General features: G+C 41.0%; 1 protein-coding gene across 2 annotated transcripts in view; it reads left to right on the plus strand.

Moving 5' to 3' along the window:
* The window catches only part of WDR44 (WD repeat domain 44), a 103,864-nt gene that overhangs the window by 28,242 nt on the left and 57,007 nt on the right, over positions 1-18,615 (plus strand). Inside the window, exons 2-4 of one of the 2 annotated variants that reach the window (XM_079765279.1) lie at positions 1,239-1,358; positions 4,710-4,743; positions 14,857-14,922. In XM_079765279.1, coding sequence (XP_079621405.1) covers positions 1,321-1,358; positions 4,710-4,743; positions 14,857-14,922 — 138 coding nt within the window. In that variant the 5' untranslated portion in view covers positions 1,239-1,320. The remainder of the gene's footprint in view (positions 1-1,238; positions 1,359-4,709; positions 4,744-14,856; positions 14,923-18,615) is intronic. The other variant, XM_079765278.1, reaches the window with a different exon arrangement.

Here is an 18,615-nt window from a genome sequence, read left to right on the forward strand (position 1 = left end):
CAGCAGGGGAGGGCCGTTGGGGGCGAGATCAGGCTGGCAGGGGAAGGCAATTGGGGGAAACCAGGCCCGCAGGGTGGGGACCAAGCCTGCAGGGGAGGGCAGTTGGGGGGGACCAGGCTTGCAGGGGAGGGCAGTTGGGGGCCATCAGGCCTGCAGGGGAGGGCAGTTGGGGGCGAACAGGCCAATAGGGGAGCAGTTAGGTGTTAATCAGGCCGGCAGGGGAGCAGTTAGGGCGTGATCAGGCTGGCAGGCAGAAGCGGTTAGGGGCAATTAGGCAGTCAGGCAGGCGAGCGGTTAGGAGCCAGCAGTCCCGGATTGTGAGAGGGGTGAGAGGGATGTCCGACTGCTGGTTTAGGCCCAATCCCACAGGGGTCCCAGATTGGAGAGGGTGCAGGCTGGGCTGAGGGACACCACCCCCACCCCCACCCCCGTGCACAAATTTTATGCACCGGGCCTCTAGTATTTTTATAACCATCATCTTTTAATACCTAGAAAGGAAGCAACATTCCAAGGTATTTGAGAGAGTGGGCACTAGAGTCAGACTGCCTAGGGTCAAATTGTGGCCCTAATATTTACTAGCAGTACAATTTAAATTACTTAATCTGACCCATGCCTTGGTTTTTCACTGTGTAAAATAGTGAAGGTAATATAACTATCTCAGGAAAGTTGTGAGGACTAAAGCTAAAGCAAGTCAAGTCTTAGCACAGTTTTTGAAACCTTGCTTTATACAAGGGCCCTATTAGGAATGCTTCCTGTGGGAATACTAAATAATGATTTACTGTTTCTTACTGTGAAGTGAATTGTTCTTTTCTCATCTTTGCACATGATACAAATCATTTTAGCTAACTTTTAATGTTATGAACATGCTTTTACTTTTTACTTGATGCTAATGCTCTATAAATGGATAAAAAATATCTCATAACAGAATTCTGCTCTTACAGACTACCCTGTTAGAGACAATTTTAGGCTTATTTAGACTGGAAGAAGTATAGTAGTCTGAAGTGTTTTACCTACCTAACAAGTGCTTAATCATTCAGTAACATTTAAAATATATTTCGAACATGAGTGTCTTTGTAATTAGTTTTTTGTTAACGACCTCAACAAATGCAAGCAGGATCCCATATTAATCATCAGCTCAGTATAATCTGTTTTGTTTGTTTGTTTGTTGTTGTTTTTCGTTTTCTCTGTTAAGTGGGCTGGAGCTTGACAGGCTTTCGGGTATCTTTTCTGTGTTCCAGAAATTGACCTCAGGCTTCCCACTACTGACAGACTGCCAAAGTGACTTGGAGAAACTTAGTGAAGTTCATCATTTGAGTTTCAATGGAGCAATTCAAAGCTGCTGAAGAAACTACTATTATGTGTGCCCCATGTATTCTCTCAATCCTTGTAGTATTCCTGTGAAGTAGGTGGTTTTACTCCCTTTTACAGAGGAGAAGACTGAGGTCTGGAGAAATTAATTTGGTCAAGATCTCACATAGGGTAAATGGTAGAAACAATATTCAGTAAGTTAATCTGCTCAAAAACCCATGCTCTTTTCACTGTGTCCTCTTGTCTCTCAAAAGGAAGTACAGTGGGCCCTAACTGGTTTGGCTCAGTGGATAGAGCGTCGGCCTGCGGACTGAAGGGTCCCAGGTTCGATTCCGGTCAAGGGCATGTACCTTGGTTGTGGACACATCCCCAGTAGGGAGTGTGCAGGAGGCAGCTGATTGATGTTTCTCTCTCATCTATGTTTCTAAACTCTCTATCCCTCTCCCTTCCTCTCTGTAAAAAATCAATACTATATATGTGTATGGAAGTACAGTGGAACCTCAGTTCTCAAACTTAATTCATTCTGGAAGTCTGTTCAAGAACCAAATCATTGTTTCCCATTAGAAGTAATGTGAATTGAATTAATCCGTTCTAGACCCCCAAATGATTCCTTGTTTTAGCCTTTACTTTTTTAAAAAATATTTAATTTATTTCAGAGAGGTGAGAGGGAGAAAGAGATAGAAACATCAATAATGAGAGAGAATCATTGATCAGCTGCCTCCTGCACATCCCCTCCTGGGGTTCAAGCCCACAACCCGGGCATGTGCCCTTGACCAGAATCAAACCCGGGACCTTTCAGTCCACAGGCCGACACTCTATCCACCCAGCCAATCTAGCTAAGGGCTAGCCTTTCTTATATACAGTACATGTCTAATGTACTGTTTAATCTATAGATAAACACTTTAAAAACAAAAAGGACATGAAATGTAAATGAAAATTCAATAAAAGAAAAAAATACAATAAAAAATTAAAATTTAATAATAATCAGCAGCAGAAGCATAAAAATACGAAAATATTCACAGCACACTTTCCTGGGATGTTAACAGCGCGAGATTTAGTGGTAAACTGACTCAGACTCTCCTTTGTTGCCCGAGAGACACGGGACTGATCATACAAGTATCAGCATAAAAGGGTTGTCAGGTTGAGAGGCAAATTGTTCGAGATGGGAGATATTCGAGAACTGAGGTTTGACTGTAATTACTCTTTGTAGTTTGTACACAGCCATATGTAAAGCCCCACCAGAAGCAATCTAGAATATTTCTACGTGTGTCAACAATTGGCCCATAACTTAGATCCTATGAATCTATAGCCAGAAAGTGCTCTTTATGGAACCAGTTACATACAGAAGATAAATGTGGCTCCCTATTCTGTTTATTTGTTTTTGTTTGTTTAGACAGGCATCTGAAAATCTGGTCAGATTTTTTCAAAATAAGGGATATGGAGAAGGCAGAATTTTTTTCTTCCCGTTTCTACTTCACATGGGGCTTAAGTTTTTTAAAATCTTATTTCCTCTTACCTCTGTGCCTCTATAGCAGGTGATTTTTCCCCCTGATTGGCATTTAGAATATGTGCCACATGGAAATTTGAGCCCCCTTCAAGATTTTTGTTTTTCTTATTTTTGTTGTTGTTTTCATTGTACTTGTATTATTGTAGCTATCCTTTGTGTGGAGTTTCTTTTTTAAAAAAATCTGAGTACTTGGTCCTAATCATCTGGATAAACATGATTTTGTTACATAGTAGTATTGGTTTTCCAGAGAAGCCAAATAATTAGGAATATAAAAATTATCATTTCTGAAAATTGTCCTTTGTTAATATGAAATTATATTGTCCAGGCACAGCAATTAAATGGGCAGGCACCATTTTATACAGCTACCTTTGTAAAACACGCCTTAAACCCCCCTAAACTAGAATTATGTTTTATTCACTTTCATATCTCTAGTCCCTGGTACATAGTAGGTATTCCATAAATGTTTGTTGAATATAGGGGTTTATTTTCTGTTAAATGGCAAAAGTAATTTTTATCACACTTATGTTTTGATTAAAGGTCAAGGATTCCTCTGCTAAACATGGATTTACTCAGTGTGGCATGTGAAGAGCATGGTAGTAGGACTCAATGCTTTTCTTTGTTTTGCCCCTAAATATGTGACTTTGGGGATAGTCACTTAATCTCTTGGCACCTCAGTTTTTAACTGTAAACAGAAGCTGTATGGAAAGATTATCTTGAAGGTGCCATTCAACACAAAGTTGTATCATCTGTGATCATTGCATTTTAACAAAAAAAATTAAGAATGGCATAGTAATATTACTCATTTAAAAGTGTTTGTTACTGCATAACCCTAAAATATACTAAGCAGCTATAATGGTATGCTTTGTAGTGGATATCAAACTGTTTCTATTTGAAGAAAATATGTCAGGGGTGTATGAAAATAATTGGTGAAAATTTACTTTTAAAAATTATTATTCCTGGAATAGTCTGTTTAAGAATAGAATATTGCTACAGTAGAAAAATTAGCAGGAACAAAAGTGGTTTACTCTCTTCAAAAGCACTGTACAGGTCTAATGCGTAAAAAACTTCATACACACTACAAACCAAATTAAGACAACAATGAGATATACTTTTGTCTATCAAATTTGTGAAATTTTAAAAAACTTATTTTTAGCAGGGATACTAAGAAACATGCACTCAGAAAAGTAGGAGTGTAAATTGGTACAACTGTTATGGAGGGCAATCTGAAAGTCTCTCAAAATGCTGAACATTTGGCCTGCAGTTCTACTTCGAGTGAAATTTATCTTAAAGAAATTTATCATGGAAGAGTACAAAATTTTGTTTACAGAAATGCTTATTATTGTCATACTAGAGGCCCGATGCACGAAAACCGTGCCAAGAGTAGGCCTTCCTTCCCCTGGCTGCTGGCACCGGCTTCCCTCTGGCATCTGGGACCCAGGCTTCCCTCCAGCCCTGGCTTAGTCCTGAAGGACTTCCGGAATGACGTCCAGTCTAATTAGCATATTACCCTTTTATTATTATAATTATAATTATATGGTGGAGCAAAAGTAGGTTTACAATTGTGAGTACATGAAACAGTTTATTCTTGCATTAGTATTTTATTAATTATTGTATTATTTTTCATATGAACAACTGTAAACCTACATTTGCCCCCACCCTGTATATATCTGGGAAGACAAAAAATACTCAAATCTGTATGTGGTAAGATTATGGGTCAGTTTAATTTTCTTTCATTTGTGAGTTTTCTACATTTTTCTATATGCACAGGGACTTGTTTCAATCACAAAATATATACATGTTTTTAAAAATGTGAACTTGTCTTTAATAAGTGTATAGAAGTATTTTCTTTCTCACCTGCACTATTCAATGCCACCTTGCTTTTATTTCTGAACAGGTCTTCAGAAAAGGTTGGAATTTCAACATTAAAGGTAAGTTGTACTTTCTAAAAGTTATGTTTCTACAAATGTACGCTTTCCATTCATTTTTCTCTTTTATGTAATTCTTCATTTTCTTGCTTTTGCTTTCTGTTTATTATTTTTTGCTAAGTAATATTGTCTTTGTGATCAGATAGTAAAATAACTACTGTATTTTCCGGCATATAAGACGACTGGGCATATAAGATTTTTCTGGGTTAAAAAGTCGTCTTATATGCCGGAAAATACGGTATTTCCATCTTAGAGGTGAAGTGACTTGTGCTCAAAGCTGCATAGATATTTACCATATTTTCCGGCGTATAAGACGACTTTTTAACCCAGGAAAATCTTATACGCCCAGTCGTCTTATACGCCAGAAAATATGGTAATTATATATTGTGCTATATGGAAGGACTATAAGTATTTTTTAGATTTCTAATTTTATTTGGTTTATACTTTTTAGAATAAAACACTATAAAATACTTGTATTTATGTGTGTTTGTGTGTGTTTTAATTGCAAAAGTAATACTTGCATGGCAAAAATGTGGAATAACCAAAACACTTGTATACTGCTTATGGGCACCTATATTATCATCATTACCATACATAAAAATCAATCCCAGCCTTATATCTAAGCAAAAAGTTTGGTATAAAGACATTATATCACTGAGAGCCATTTTAATTACAGGAATATCACCAAATAGATATTTGATTTTGATATTTTATATCAAATGGGATATGTACTGTATTGTGTGTTTGTATGTTTGTGTGTGTTGTGTATGTCTAGACATATGTATCTATAATCTCAAACATGCTTTATTTTTTCCACTTCCAGTGTCCCTACCTTCTTTTCTTCTTTTTATACACATTGGATATTGGTCTCTTTGATAAATTGTGGTATATTTATATAGAATATTCTACAGCAATGGATATGAATGAATTAGTTTTATCCAATAACATGGATGAATTTCAGCACCATAGTGTTAAATGGGGGGTGGGGGTGGAAACAACTCACAGAAAAATATATGCAGTAAGAGTCCATTTATATTCAATTCAAAAGCATGCAAAATTAAATAATATATTGTTTAGAATTACAAGCATAGTCAAACTATAAAGAATAGCAGGAGAATGATAAACACAAAGTTTAGGATATCGGTCATCTCTAAGAGGCAACAAATGTAATGGAAATGGAAAAGGATATACAAGAGACTTGAAAACTAATAGTAACAATGTTCTTTTTCTTAAATTGAGTGCTTAAGAAAGGTTACATCATAATTCTTTATTCCTTATGTTTTATAAAAATTCTTTTATATATATATATTTTTTAAGTAGTATACAGACATGGTTAAAATTTGCTCAGTGCAAAAGTAGATAAAGAAAAATGTAAATCCCCTCCCATTCCTCATGTTCTCAATCCCCATATCCAGAGATCATTGCTCTTTATTATGCTTACTAGAGGTCTGATGCACAAAATTCATGCAAAGGGCTCGGCCCTCACAGTCCCAGCTTTGTCCAGAAGGACGTCCGGAAGGTCATTTGGCTGTCCAGTCTAATTAGCACATTACACTTTTATTTATTTTTAAAAAAATATATTTTACTGATTTTTTTACAGAGAGGAAGAGAGAGGGATAGAGAGTTAGAAACATCGATGAGAGAGAAACATCAATCAGCTGCCTCTTGCACACCCCCTACTGGGGATGTGCCCGCAACCAAGGTACATGCCCTTGACCGGAATCGAACCTGGGACCCTTGAGTCCGCAGGCCGACACTCTATCCACTGAGCCAAACCGGTTTCGGCAGCACGTTACACTTTTATTATAGACTAGTGGCCCGGTGCACGAAATTAATGCACGGGGGGTGGGGGGAGGTGTCCCTCAGCCCGGTCTGCACTCTCTCCAATCTGGGATCCCTCAAAGGATGTCCTACTGCCAGTTTACAGGGATTGGGCCTCAACCGGTAGTCAGACATCCCTCTCACAATCCGGGACTGCTGGCTCCTAACTGCTCACCTGCCTGCCTGATTGCCCCTAACCACTCCGCCTACTGGCCTGCTCGCCCCCAACTGCCCCCCTGCTGGCCTGCTCACTCCAAACTGCCTCCCCCACTATCATAATCACCTCCAACTGACCCCCACTGACATCCTGCTCGCCCCCAACAGGGCCCCCTGCTGGTCTGCTTACACCCAACAGCCCCGCCCCCCATCAGCCTGATCACCCACAACTGCCCTCCCCTCTTGGCCTCTAACCGTCTCTACCCTGGCCCCGCCACCATGGCTTTGTCCAGAAGAATATCTGGAAGGTCTCCTGGAAGGTCTCCCAGTCTAATTAGCATATTACCCTTTTATTAGTATAGATAGAGGCCTGGTGCACGGGTGGGGGCCAGCTGGTTTGCCCTGAAGGGTGTCCTAGATCAGGGTGGGGGTTCCCTTGGGGCGTGGGGCGACCTGGGTGAGAGCTGAGAGCCATTTTCAGGCTGGTCAAGCCCCCCAGTGGGGACCTTCACCCCATGGGGGTGTGGCCATCCTGGGTGAGGGGCTGAGGGCTGTTTTCAGGCTGGCCACGCCCCCCCGGGTGATCCAGGCTCCAGCCCCTCCTTTTTTTCTTTTTTTTCTTTTTTCAGCGCCAGGGCCAGCTGGAAGCAAGTATCTGGGATTTATTTATCTTCTATAATTGAAACTTTGTAGCCTTGAGCGGAGGCCAGGGCCAGCCAGGGCAGGCGGGAAGCTTGGCTTCCTCCATCGCCGGGGTAACCCAAGCCTCCTGCTCGCTCCAGCTCCATGGCTGCCGTCATCTTTGTTGGGTTAATTTGCATACTCGCTCCTGATTGGCTGGTGGGCATGGCTGGGGTGTAGCGGAGGTACGGTCAATTTGCATGTTTCTCTTTTATTAGTGTAGATAGGTTTTAAAAGCCATTTAGCTCAGATATTTTTAGGTGAAATAGGTTTTGGGAATTTACTTTATCTCTGTAATTATAGATTGTCCTTAAATAAAATTAGATAGACAACATATTTAGTAGCTAAATATGAAGTTGGATATTGTTATTTTTTACTTTTCATTTAATGGTAGTCACGGGAAGCTGCAAAGACAGTACAGAGAAAATCCTGTGTATCCTTAACCCATTTCCCCAGTGCTTATATTTTATTTATAGCTCAATATCAAAGCCAGGAATTTGACAGTGTATGGATCTCAATCTATGGAACTACATAGAGTATGTAGTTCTATGTCAGTTTATTACATGTGTATATTTGTGTAACCGCCACCATACTTCAGATGTAGATCTGCTTCATCACCACTAAGAACTCCCTGTGCTATCCCTTTATAAAGTCACACCTGTCAGCTTCTCCACATCATCCATGACCCTAGGCAGCCACTAATCTGTTTTCCATCTCTATAATTTTGTCATTTGAGAATGTCCTGTAAATGGAATCATGTAGTGTGTGGCCTTTTTAAATATATATCTATGTTTTTATTGATTTTTTTTTGAGAGAGGAAGGAAGAGGGCATAGAAAGATAGAAACATTGATGAGAGAGAAAGATCACCTGCCTCCTGCATGCCCTCCACACAGGATTAAGCCTGCAACCCAGACATGTACCTTGACTGGGAATCAAACAAGTAACCTCCTGGTTCCTGGGTTGATGCTCAACCACTGACTGATCCACACCGGCAGGGCGTGTGTGACCTTTTGAGATTGGCTGAAAGGATTGAGATCCATCCAAGGTGTTGCATGTATCAATGTTTTGTTTGTTTCTTTCACTGTAAAGTAGTATTCTATGGCATGGATGTACTCAAGACTATTGAGTACATATTATGTACACACAGCGTATTGATTGATAGCTTAAGCAAACCAATAAAAATTTGATGTAGTATCGATATTTTATTATTTTATAATCTTACAGAAGAACATGTATGTGAAGAGATGACATATGAGGTATTGATGTTTATAGAATAGAATAGACCCAAAGTGCTACATGGAGTTTGGAGGAAGACGGGAGAGACAGAGTGACTGTGACAGCACTGTTATCTGGAATAGCAGAGAAAAGTTTTAGGAAGGAGGTAGAACTTGTGCTGGGCTTTGAAAATTGAGAGAGATTTGCATAGGTGATAGAGAAAAATTGAGAAAGCTTTGTATGTTAGGCAATAGTATGAACTAATTAATATGCAAAGACAGAATTTGCTGGGAGCATTAAAAGACTGGTGTGACCATGTAAATATTTCAGTTATAGAATGCTGGAAAAGAAAATTGGGGCCAGACTTAATGAGCCTTAAATGTCAGCTTAAAACTCTGGGCTTTAAAATTTTTAAAAAAGACATTTAAAACATCAATTTTTACATGTCTTACAGTTGTGCTCTCCAAGGTTTTCTTGTTTATTATTTTGTTTGTTTGTTTTGTTGTTGTTAATCCTCACCGGAGGATATTTTTCTATTGATTTTTAGAGATAAGAAGCGAAGGAGGGAAGAGAGAGAGAGAGATCCTTCGATTGGTTGCCTCTTGCACCCACCCTGACCAGGGCTGGGGGTTGAACCCGCAACTCAGGTAGGTGCCTTTGACTTGGAATCGAACCCACAACCCTGTGGTGCATGGGCAGATGCTCTAACCACTGAACACACCAGCCAGGGCTCTCCAAGGTTTTTTGCTGAGGAATTAACAAAAAATACGTGGTAGAAGGGTGGAAGAATGTTTGGAGGAAAAGAGACTAAGTGCAGAGAGATAGTTGTTAAGAGGCAGTTAGAATGTCAAGACATAAGAGCAACAAAGAGACAGTGTTGATAGGACTGGATGGATGACTATGACAGCTATTTAAGAATTGTTTCCTGTTTGTTTTTTAGTGTAGATCACTTTTGTACAAATAATTTGTGAAACTGAGTTAGTCTTTTATTGGATATGCTTGTTAAAATTTAAAAGCTCAAATGTTATAACTCAGTAATGTAAGGAGCGTACAAGCAGCACTCTGATATCCAACACAAATAGATGTGGTGTGAATTGCTAGCAATTGAATTATCTGCCACACTTTTTAAAGGAAGTGTGTTTCTGAGGTTGTGATAGATAGAGGTTAGAGAAATGGCCTGATGGTGGGAAGCTGGGATTTAGTAGGTACTGTGCTTTAGTAATGGGGCAGTCCAAATCCAGAAGGGGTAATAAATGAATACTGTCTCAAGTCTAGCTAATTTGGTATTAGTTGTCTGTAAGCACATACTTGGCTTCCATTGCTTTATCCCCAAAGCCTGATTGAGGTGCTAGGGAAAGGACCTGGATCTTAGTACTGGGAGAGAATTATATATGACATATATAGATAGATATATGTAGGTAGATATATATGTATCTATGCATATCTATATAGATACCAGAGGCCTGGTGCATAACATTTGTGTACTAGGGGGGGTGTCCCTCAGCCTGGTCTGCACCCTCTCTCAGTCCAGGGGAACCCCTTGGGGGATGTCCGACTGCCGGCTTAGGCCTGCTCCCCTAAGCCGGCAGTTGGACATCCCCCAAGGGGTCCTTAGCGCTGCTGCAGAGGCAGGAGAGGCTCCTGCCACTGCCACTGAGCTCACCAGCCAGAAGCCAGGCTCCCTGCTCCTTAGCACTGCCTCGGAGGCGGGAGAGGTTCCCGCCACCGCCGCTGCGCTCACCAGCCATGAGCCCTGCTTCTGGCTGAGCAGCACTCCCCCTGTGGGAGCGCACTGACCACCAGGGGGCAGCTCCTGCCTTGAGCGTCTGCCCCCTGGTGGTCAGTGCACATAGCGACCAGTCATTCTGCTGTTCGGTCTATTTGCATATTAGCCTTTTATTATATAGGATTATTATATAGGATAGCTGTACCAAATGTAGATATACTAAATGAGATTTTACTAAGAAATCTTTCAATTTTACTTCTCTAGAGATTGTATCTTCTGGTAGGTTCCATATCACTCCTTTAGACTTATGACTTAATAGCAGTTTAACTTATATGAGTTGATAGCTTTCAAAAGTTCAAAGTCCAAGAGAGTTTTATTAAAGCCAAATAAAATAGAAGTCTAATCACTGCTTGGCAGTTTTGGTCAGTGTGACAATAGTAATCTGTGATCTTTATAATTAATTCAAACAAATTAAAATGAGGTACAAGAATTTTTAGTGTGTAATTTTGCTTAGGTTAATTTAGGGAAAATATCCATGGAAGTAGGTTGTACAATGCCTCTGATTTTCCTACTAATTAACAGTTATTGGAGGATAATTGGATACTTATACTTAATTTGTAATACAGTTGAAGGTGTTTTTCTAACATACATTAACTGTTTTTTTGTTTCCTTTTTCCCAGTTTTATTGTGATATAACTGACATACATCACTGTATAAGTTTAAATAGTATAGCATGATGGTTTGATTTACATATATTAGGAAACTAGAAGCCTGGTGCATGAAATTCGTGCACGGTGGGGGGTTGACCCTCAGCCCAGCCTGTAGCCTCTCCAATCTGGGACTCCTGGAGGGATGTCCGACTGCCCGTTTAGGCCTGATCCTGGTGGGATTGGGCCTAAACGGGCAGTCGGACATCCCTCTTACAATCCAGGACTGCTGGCTCCCAACTGCTTGCCTGCCTGCCTTCCTGATTGCCCCTAACCGCTTCTGCCTGCCAGCCTGATCACCCCCCAACCACTCCGCTGCCAGCCTGGTTGATGCTTAACTGCTCCCCTGCCAGCCTGTTTGCCCCCAACTTCCCTCCTCTGCGAGCCTGGTCACCCCTAACTGCCCTCTCCTGCAGGGTTGATCACCTCCAACTGCCCTCCCTTGCAAGCCTGGTCCCTCTCAACTGCCCTCCCTTGCAGGGTTGATCACCTCCAACTGCCCTCCCTTGCAGGCTGGGTGCCTCCCAACTGCCCTCCCCTGCTGGCCATCTTGTAGTGGCCATCTTGTGTCCACATGGGTGCAGGATCTTTGACCACATGGGGGCAGCTATATTGTGTGTTGCAGTGATGATCAATCTGTATATTACTCTTTTATTAGATAGGATAGAGGCCTGGTGCACGGGTGGGGGCCAGCTGGTTTGCCCTGATGGGTGTCCCGGATCAGGGTGGGGTTCCCTTGGGGCATGGGGCGGCCTGAGCGAGGGGTCTGTGGTGGTTTGCAGGCCGGCCACGCCCCCTGGCAACCCAAGCGGAGGCCTGGTATCTGGAATTTATTTTCCTTCTACAATTGAAACTTTGTAGCCTGGAGCGGAGCCAAGCCTCCTGCTGCTCCCTCTGGGGCGGCAGCCATTTCTGTGGCAGTTAATTCACCTTCTACAATTGAAACTTTGTAGCCTTAAGCGGGTGAGCCCGGCCAGGGTGTGCGGAAAGCTTTGCTTCCCCTGTTGCCGCCGGCAACCCTGGCCTGCTCTCTCAAGCTCCATTCTGCCGCCATTTGTTTGAATTTGTTTACCTTCTATAATTGAAACTTTGTAGCTTGAGTGGAGGCTTAGGCCTGCAACGGCTATGGGAAAGCTTGGCTTGCTCTGTTACCTGGGAAACCTTGCTCTCTGTGGCTGTAGCCATCTTGGATGGGGGTTAATTTGCATACTCGCCCTGATTGGCTGGTGGGCGTGGCTTATGTAGCGGATTGGTGGTTAATTTGCATATTACCATTTTATTAGAGAGGATGATTATCACAATAGGTTTAGCTAACATCTACCTTCTCACAAAGATACAATAAAAAGAAAGAAAAAATGGAAAAATGTTTCCTTGTAATGAGAACTCTTTTTACTCTCAACAACTTTTCTATATATTAAACTGTAGTGGTAGCTATAGCCATTGTGTTGTACGTTACATCCCTAGTACCTATGTATCTTCTAACTAGAAGATTGTACCTTTTGACCACCTTTTTCCAGTTAACTCTTTCCCCACCTTTAATTGCTTTTGATTATAGGTGTTTATAATAAGTTTAATGCCAGTATTCGATTAAAGGATATATAAACTTAAGATATGTGTATTAATTGAAGAGAAGTCAGAACATGCATTATTCAACATTCATTCAACAAATGATTACTTTTGCCAGGCATTGTTTTAGGTCAGTGGTCGGCAAACTCATTAGTCAACAGAGCCAAATATCAACAGTACAACGATTGAAATTTCTTTTGAGAGCCAAATTTTTTAAACTTCTTCTAACGCCACTTCTTCAGAATAGACTTGCCCAGGCCATAGTATTTTGTGGAAGAGCCACACTCAAGGGGCCAAAGAGCCGCATGTGGCTCGCGAGCCACAGTTTGCCGACCACGGTTTTAGGTGATGGGTAAGTAGTGGTAGACAGAACAAACAAGGAGCTAACATTCTAGTGGGGTAGGGAAGAGAAAAAAAAATAAGTAAACAAGGTAGTTTCAGATGATGATAGTACAAAGAAGAAAATATGATAATGTGATTGAAAGTTGAGGGGGTGAGGCTATTTTAGGGTGGTAAGGGAAGGCTGTTCTGATGTAATAACACTGGAGCTATGACCCTAAGGATGGTAGAGAGCCATCAAGTGTAATTGTGGGATATTGGTGGGAGAGGGAGAGTGAAAATGTAGAAGATGTCAAAGATGGAGGCAGGGGCAATATCATGTTAGGCCCTCTTGGGCTGTGGTAGACTTTGAATTTTATCTAACACTTAAAATTCCATGAAACAGTTTTTCTCTAGTAGAATCTATGTAAGATTGGTAGTGTTCCCCAAATACTAGAAGGAATTCAATGAAATAGCTTTTCAGTTTTAAGATATTAGAAGTCCTACAGAAATTTCTCTAGCACATTGTATCTTTAGCATTATAATAATCTCTGGAGTAACTATATCATGGAGCCTATTGTGGTAACATCTGAATACTTTGTAGAAGTGCTACCTTAATACTTACATACATCCTTATGTGTCTTAGGTCACTTATCTGACAAAAAAATGCTTATAGTGAAATAAAATTTTAAAAAATGCTTATAGTGGCCTTCTTTAACAAGTCTGTGGTGTGCACCAAGAATTATGAAGAGGGTTGTTGTTGTTTTTCTCGGTATTAGGAGTAGTGTTCAAATTGCTGTATTCTATAAATGTAAAGACAAGTTAAGATGGAGAAAAATATGGTGTTATGATTTACAAATGTATGGTTATCTTATTTCACCAAAAATTTTTCCTAGCAAAAATGCAGTATCCACTTCTACCTTCTCTAACCTTCCAAATATATATATATATGTACGTATGTGTATATGAATGTATACGTAGATATATATGTATTTTCGGTGGGTTTAATTTCGTTCATCTATTGTTCTGGGGACTTCATTTAATTTCTGGTTAAGTCTTGCTTCCTTTTATCTAAAGAATATAGAGTTTTAAAGAAAACGATTGTCTGAATGTGGTTTTCTGCATTATATACTTTTATATTTATGCAGCAATACTCTGTTATTCTTGCTTAAATCCTTAATCTTTTTAGGCTATGAAGGTACTTAGTAGTTCTTATCTTCCTGTATAGCAGGGATGGGGAACCTATTTTTTGGCAAGGACCATTTGGATATTTATAACATCATTCGCAGGCCATACAAAATTAGCACCTTAAAAGTTAGCCTACTATATTTGATCAGACATTTAATTAACTCACCCCTAATGGCTTGGCAGGGCCTGACCAAATGATTTTGCTGGCCTTATCTGGCCTGCGGGTCAGACGTTTTCCATCCCTGCTGCACAGTTTATTAAGGTTAAAAAGTCACTTTTAAAGGAAAATATTCTGTTGCAGTTGAAAAATTAAAAATTGCTGATTGATAACCTTCTTATACAAACCATATTGTCCCAATTGGCATAAAACCTCTGGGCATCTATCAGTATACAAACATTTGAGCCCTTTATGGGCCTTTGATTTATTTATTTTTTAAATATGCTTTTATTGATTTTAGAGAAGAAGGGAGAGGGAGAAGGAAAGAGATAGAAACATCAATGATCGGCTGCCTCCTGCATGCCTCCTACTGGGGAATCCAGTCCATAACCCAGGCATGTGCCCTGACTAGGAATCGAACCCTAATCTGATTCATAGGTCGATGCTCATCCCCTGAGCCACACCAGCTGGGCTGGGTGTTTGATTTATTAATGCTGTATATTCTAATTTGTACCCATTTTAAACAGTTTTAAAGAAAGGATGTTATCATTTGGTCTCTGTTTCTCTTGTTTTAAAATAGGAAACAGAGAACACTGCACACAAAGTTGGAAATGAGTCCCCTGTACGAGAATTGAAACAAGATGTGGTAAGATATTATGTCAATATAAGTTTAGTAGTTGTTTACATGGTGTATTTATTGATTTTATTTTTATTTCAGAGATAAAGGGAGAGGGAAAGAGAGATAGAAACATCAATGATGAGACTAATTGATCTGCTGCCTCCTGTACACCCCCTACTGGGGCTGGAGCCCACAACTCAGGCATTGCCCTGACCAGGAATCCAACCATAACCTACTGATTCATAGGTCGATGCTCAACCACTGGGCCACACCAGCCATACTATTTATTTTATTTTTTACATGGTATATTTAAAGTAGAAAATTTTCTATATTAAGTATAGTATAATGGTCTGTACATGGTGGATGTTCAGAAATGTTCCTTGAGTCTGTTGAATTTGTGATTGAAGATCATCAGGCTTTTAAAAGTCATTTTATAATTGGTAATTTATTCTTGAAACCATATTTGTTTATTTGTTTAATTGTTATTAAATTTATTGGAATGACATTGGTTAATAAGATATATTAATTTCAGGTGTGTAATTCTATAATACACCATCTGTATATTGCTTTGTGTGTTCACCACCCTAAGTTTAGTCTCCTTCCATCACCATATATTTGACTCCCTTTACCTTCTTCAACCTCCCCCAGCCTCCTTCCCCTCTGATTTGAAACAGTACTTAGAAAAATATTTTATAATGTGTCTTTATTTTTATGCTTGTACTAGAAGCCCGGTGCACGAAATTCGTGCACGGGGGGCGGGGGGAGGTTGTCCCTCAGCCAAGCCTGAACCCTCTCCAATCTGGGACTCCTGGAGGGATGTCCGGCTGCCCGTTTAGGCCCGATCCTGGTGGGATCGGGCCTAAACGGGCAGCCGGACATCCCTCTCACAATCCAGGACTGCTGGCTCCCAACTGCTTGCCTGCCTGCCTTCCTGATTGCCCCTAACCACTCTGCTGCCAGCCTGGTTGATGCTTAACTGCTCCCCTGCCAGCCTGTTTGCCCCCAACTTCCCTCCTCTGCCAGCCTGGTCACCCCTAACTGCCCTCTCCTGCAGGGTTGATCACCTCCAACTGCCCTCCCTTGCAAGCCTGGTCCCTCACAACTGTCCTCCCTTGCAGGCCGGGTGCCTCCCAACTGCCCTCCCCTGCTGGCCATCTTGTGGTGGCCATCTTGTGTTCACATGGGGGCAGGATCTTTGACCACATGGAGGCAGCTATATTGTGTGTTGCAGTGATGATCAATCTGTATCTTACTCTTTTATTAGATAGGATAGAGGCCTGGTGCACGGGTGGGGGCCAGCTGGTTTGCCCTGAAGGGTGTCACAGATAAGGGTGGGGGTTCCCTTGGGGTGTGGGGTGGCCTGAGCGAGGGGCCTGTGGTGGTTTGCAGGCCGGCCACGCCCCCTGGCAACCCAAGGGGAGGCCCTGGTATCTGGAATTTATTTTCCTTCTACAATTGAAACTTTGTAGCCTGGGGCGGCAGCCATTTCTGGGGCGGCACCCATTTCTGGGGCAGTTAATTCACCTTCTACAATTGAAACTTTGTAGCCTTAAGTGGGTGAGCCCGGCCAGGGTGTGCGGAAAGCTTTGCTTCCCCTGTTGCCGCCGGCAACCCTGGCCTGCTCTCTCAAGCTCCATTCTGCCGCCATTTGTTTGAATTTGTTTACTTTCTATAACTGAAACTTTGTAGCTTGAGTGGAGGCTTAGGCCTGCAACAGCTCGAGGAAAGCTTGGCTTCCTCTGTTACCTAGGAAACCTTGCTCTCTGTGGCTGTAGCCATTTTGGATTGGGGTTAATTTGTATACTCGCCCTGATTGGCTGGTGGGTGTGGCTTGGCTGGTGGGCGTGGCTTATGTAGCGGGGTGATGGTTAATTTGCATATTACCATTTTATTAGAGAGGATTTGTATTAAAATAAGTTATAACTACTCTTCAGGTTACTACCAAGTGTTAAAGGTATTAGAAACTCCATGTAGCAAATTTTGATGTCTTTAGAAGTTGGAAGTTATAAGAAGTCATTACTCATAGTGCCTTTGATACATTATAAAGAATTGATCCTATGAAGCTTTAGAATTTGGCTTATTAGATGAGACTGAGCACAAGATAAAAAGTTTGACAATGGGGTAGTTCACAGTATCAGGATAAACCCCAAGGAGAAAGGATGGTGTGTGTTCATTCATTTATGTTGAGTATTTTCTGCGCCCTAGGCATTGTTCTAGCCATTAGGTTTCCAGAAATCAACAAGATGACACATTCTCTACACTAGAGTTTTTCAGCAATGACATTATTGACATTTGGGGCCGGCTAATTCTTTTGTGGAAGGAAGAGGAGACTGTTCTGTGCGTTGTAGGATATTTAGCAGCCTCCCCGGCTCCCACCACTAGATACCAATAGATTTCCCCACCTCATCATGACAACCAAAAATATCTCCAGAACTGTTGGACATTGAAATTGGGTCTCAAAAGAACTGTTGGCCCAGAAAGAAACTCACTACACACTGATTCATTTGCCTGTCACCATAACCATTATTGCTTGTCTCATTTTCGGTTCTAAGTGTATTTCTAATAGCACATGATCTTACTCATCTAGGGGAAATAATGAACAACATAGACGGATGAACAAGAACAGACCCAGAAACAAGGAGGCATGGATCAGACTGTCGGGCCTCAGAGGGAGGGTAGGGAAGGGTGGGGGTAAAGGGGAGAGATCAACCAAAGGACTTGTGTGCAAGCATATGAGCCTAACCAGCGGTTAAGGACAACAGGGGTGGGGGCATGTGTGGGGGGGGATGTGGGATGGGAATGGGGGGATGAGGACAAATAAGTGATACCTTAATCAATAAAGAAATTAAAAAAATATATATATATATCTGCAGACATCACCAAATGTCTAAGGAGGGTGTTGAACAAACTCACCCCCAATGGAGATCCATTGTTCTACCTTTATGGAATTTAAAAATCTAATGGACTGCATATTTCAATATTGATCATACTTTTTCTTTTAAAAGGACATTTTTTCTTTTGGGGAGAAATTGTGGTACTATGTATCAACATAAAAAAAATGAATGGTGCCACCCTGGCCAGGTGGCTCAGTTGGTTAGAGCATCGACCCATACACCAAAAGTTTGCGGGTTCAATTTGGGCACGTACCTAGGTTGTGGGTTCGCTTTTCAGTTGGGGCACACACAGGAGGCAACCGATCGATGTTTCTCTCTCACATTGTTGTTTCTCTCTCCATTCTTCTCTCTCTCTCTCAAATCAATAATAACATATCCTCGAGTGGTACCTTTTTTTTAAAATCAGAAATTGCCTGTAATTATGCACTGTAACAAACAGCAATCTTGATTTTTCAGCATTTCCTCTGGTTCTCACCTATTTGCATATTCTTTTTCCTAATTGTAGTGTAGATAGAATTTTGTGTTCTACCTTTGTCTTTTACCATTTTTAGATTTCCATCATATTTCAATACTGTTTTCATTTGACATATCAGTTTCCATCAAGCAAATGTCTTTCACATGTGTCTAGCTGTTTTTATTGTTGAAAGTTTGAAATGTTTCTACTTTTTCCACTAGAGCTTTTTTCCCCCTTTTAATAATTTTTTTTCTTTCCTGGCCAGTGTTTCACAGTGGTTGAGTGTCAATGCACAAGCCAGGAGATCACCTTTAAAAGAGACTTTTTTCTTAGGGTAAATTACAGATTGGTAACTATAGTTAGTAGAAGAAA

This window comes from Cnephaeus nilssonii (assembly GCF_951640355.1).
Source record: "Cnephaeus nilssonii genome assembly, chromosome: X".
In the NCBI taxonomy this organism is placed as follows: domain Eukaryota; kingdom Metazoa; phylum Chordata; class Mammalia; order Chiroptera; family Vespertilionidae; genus Cnephaeus; species Cnephaeus nilssonii.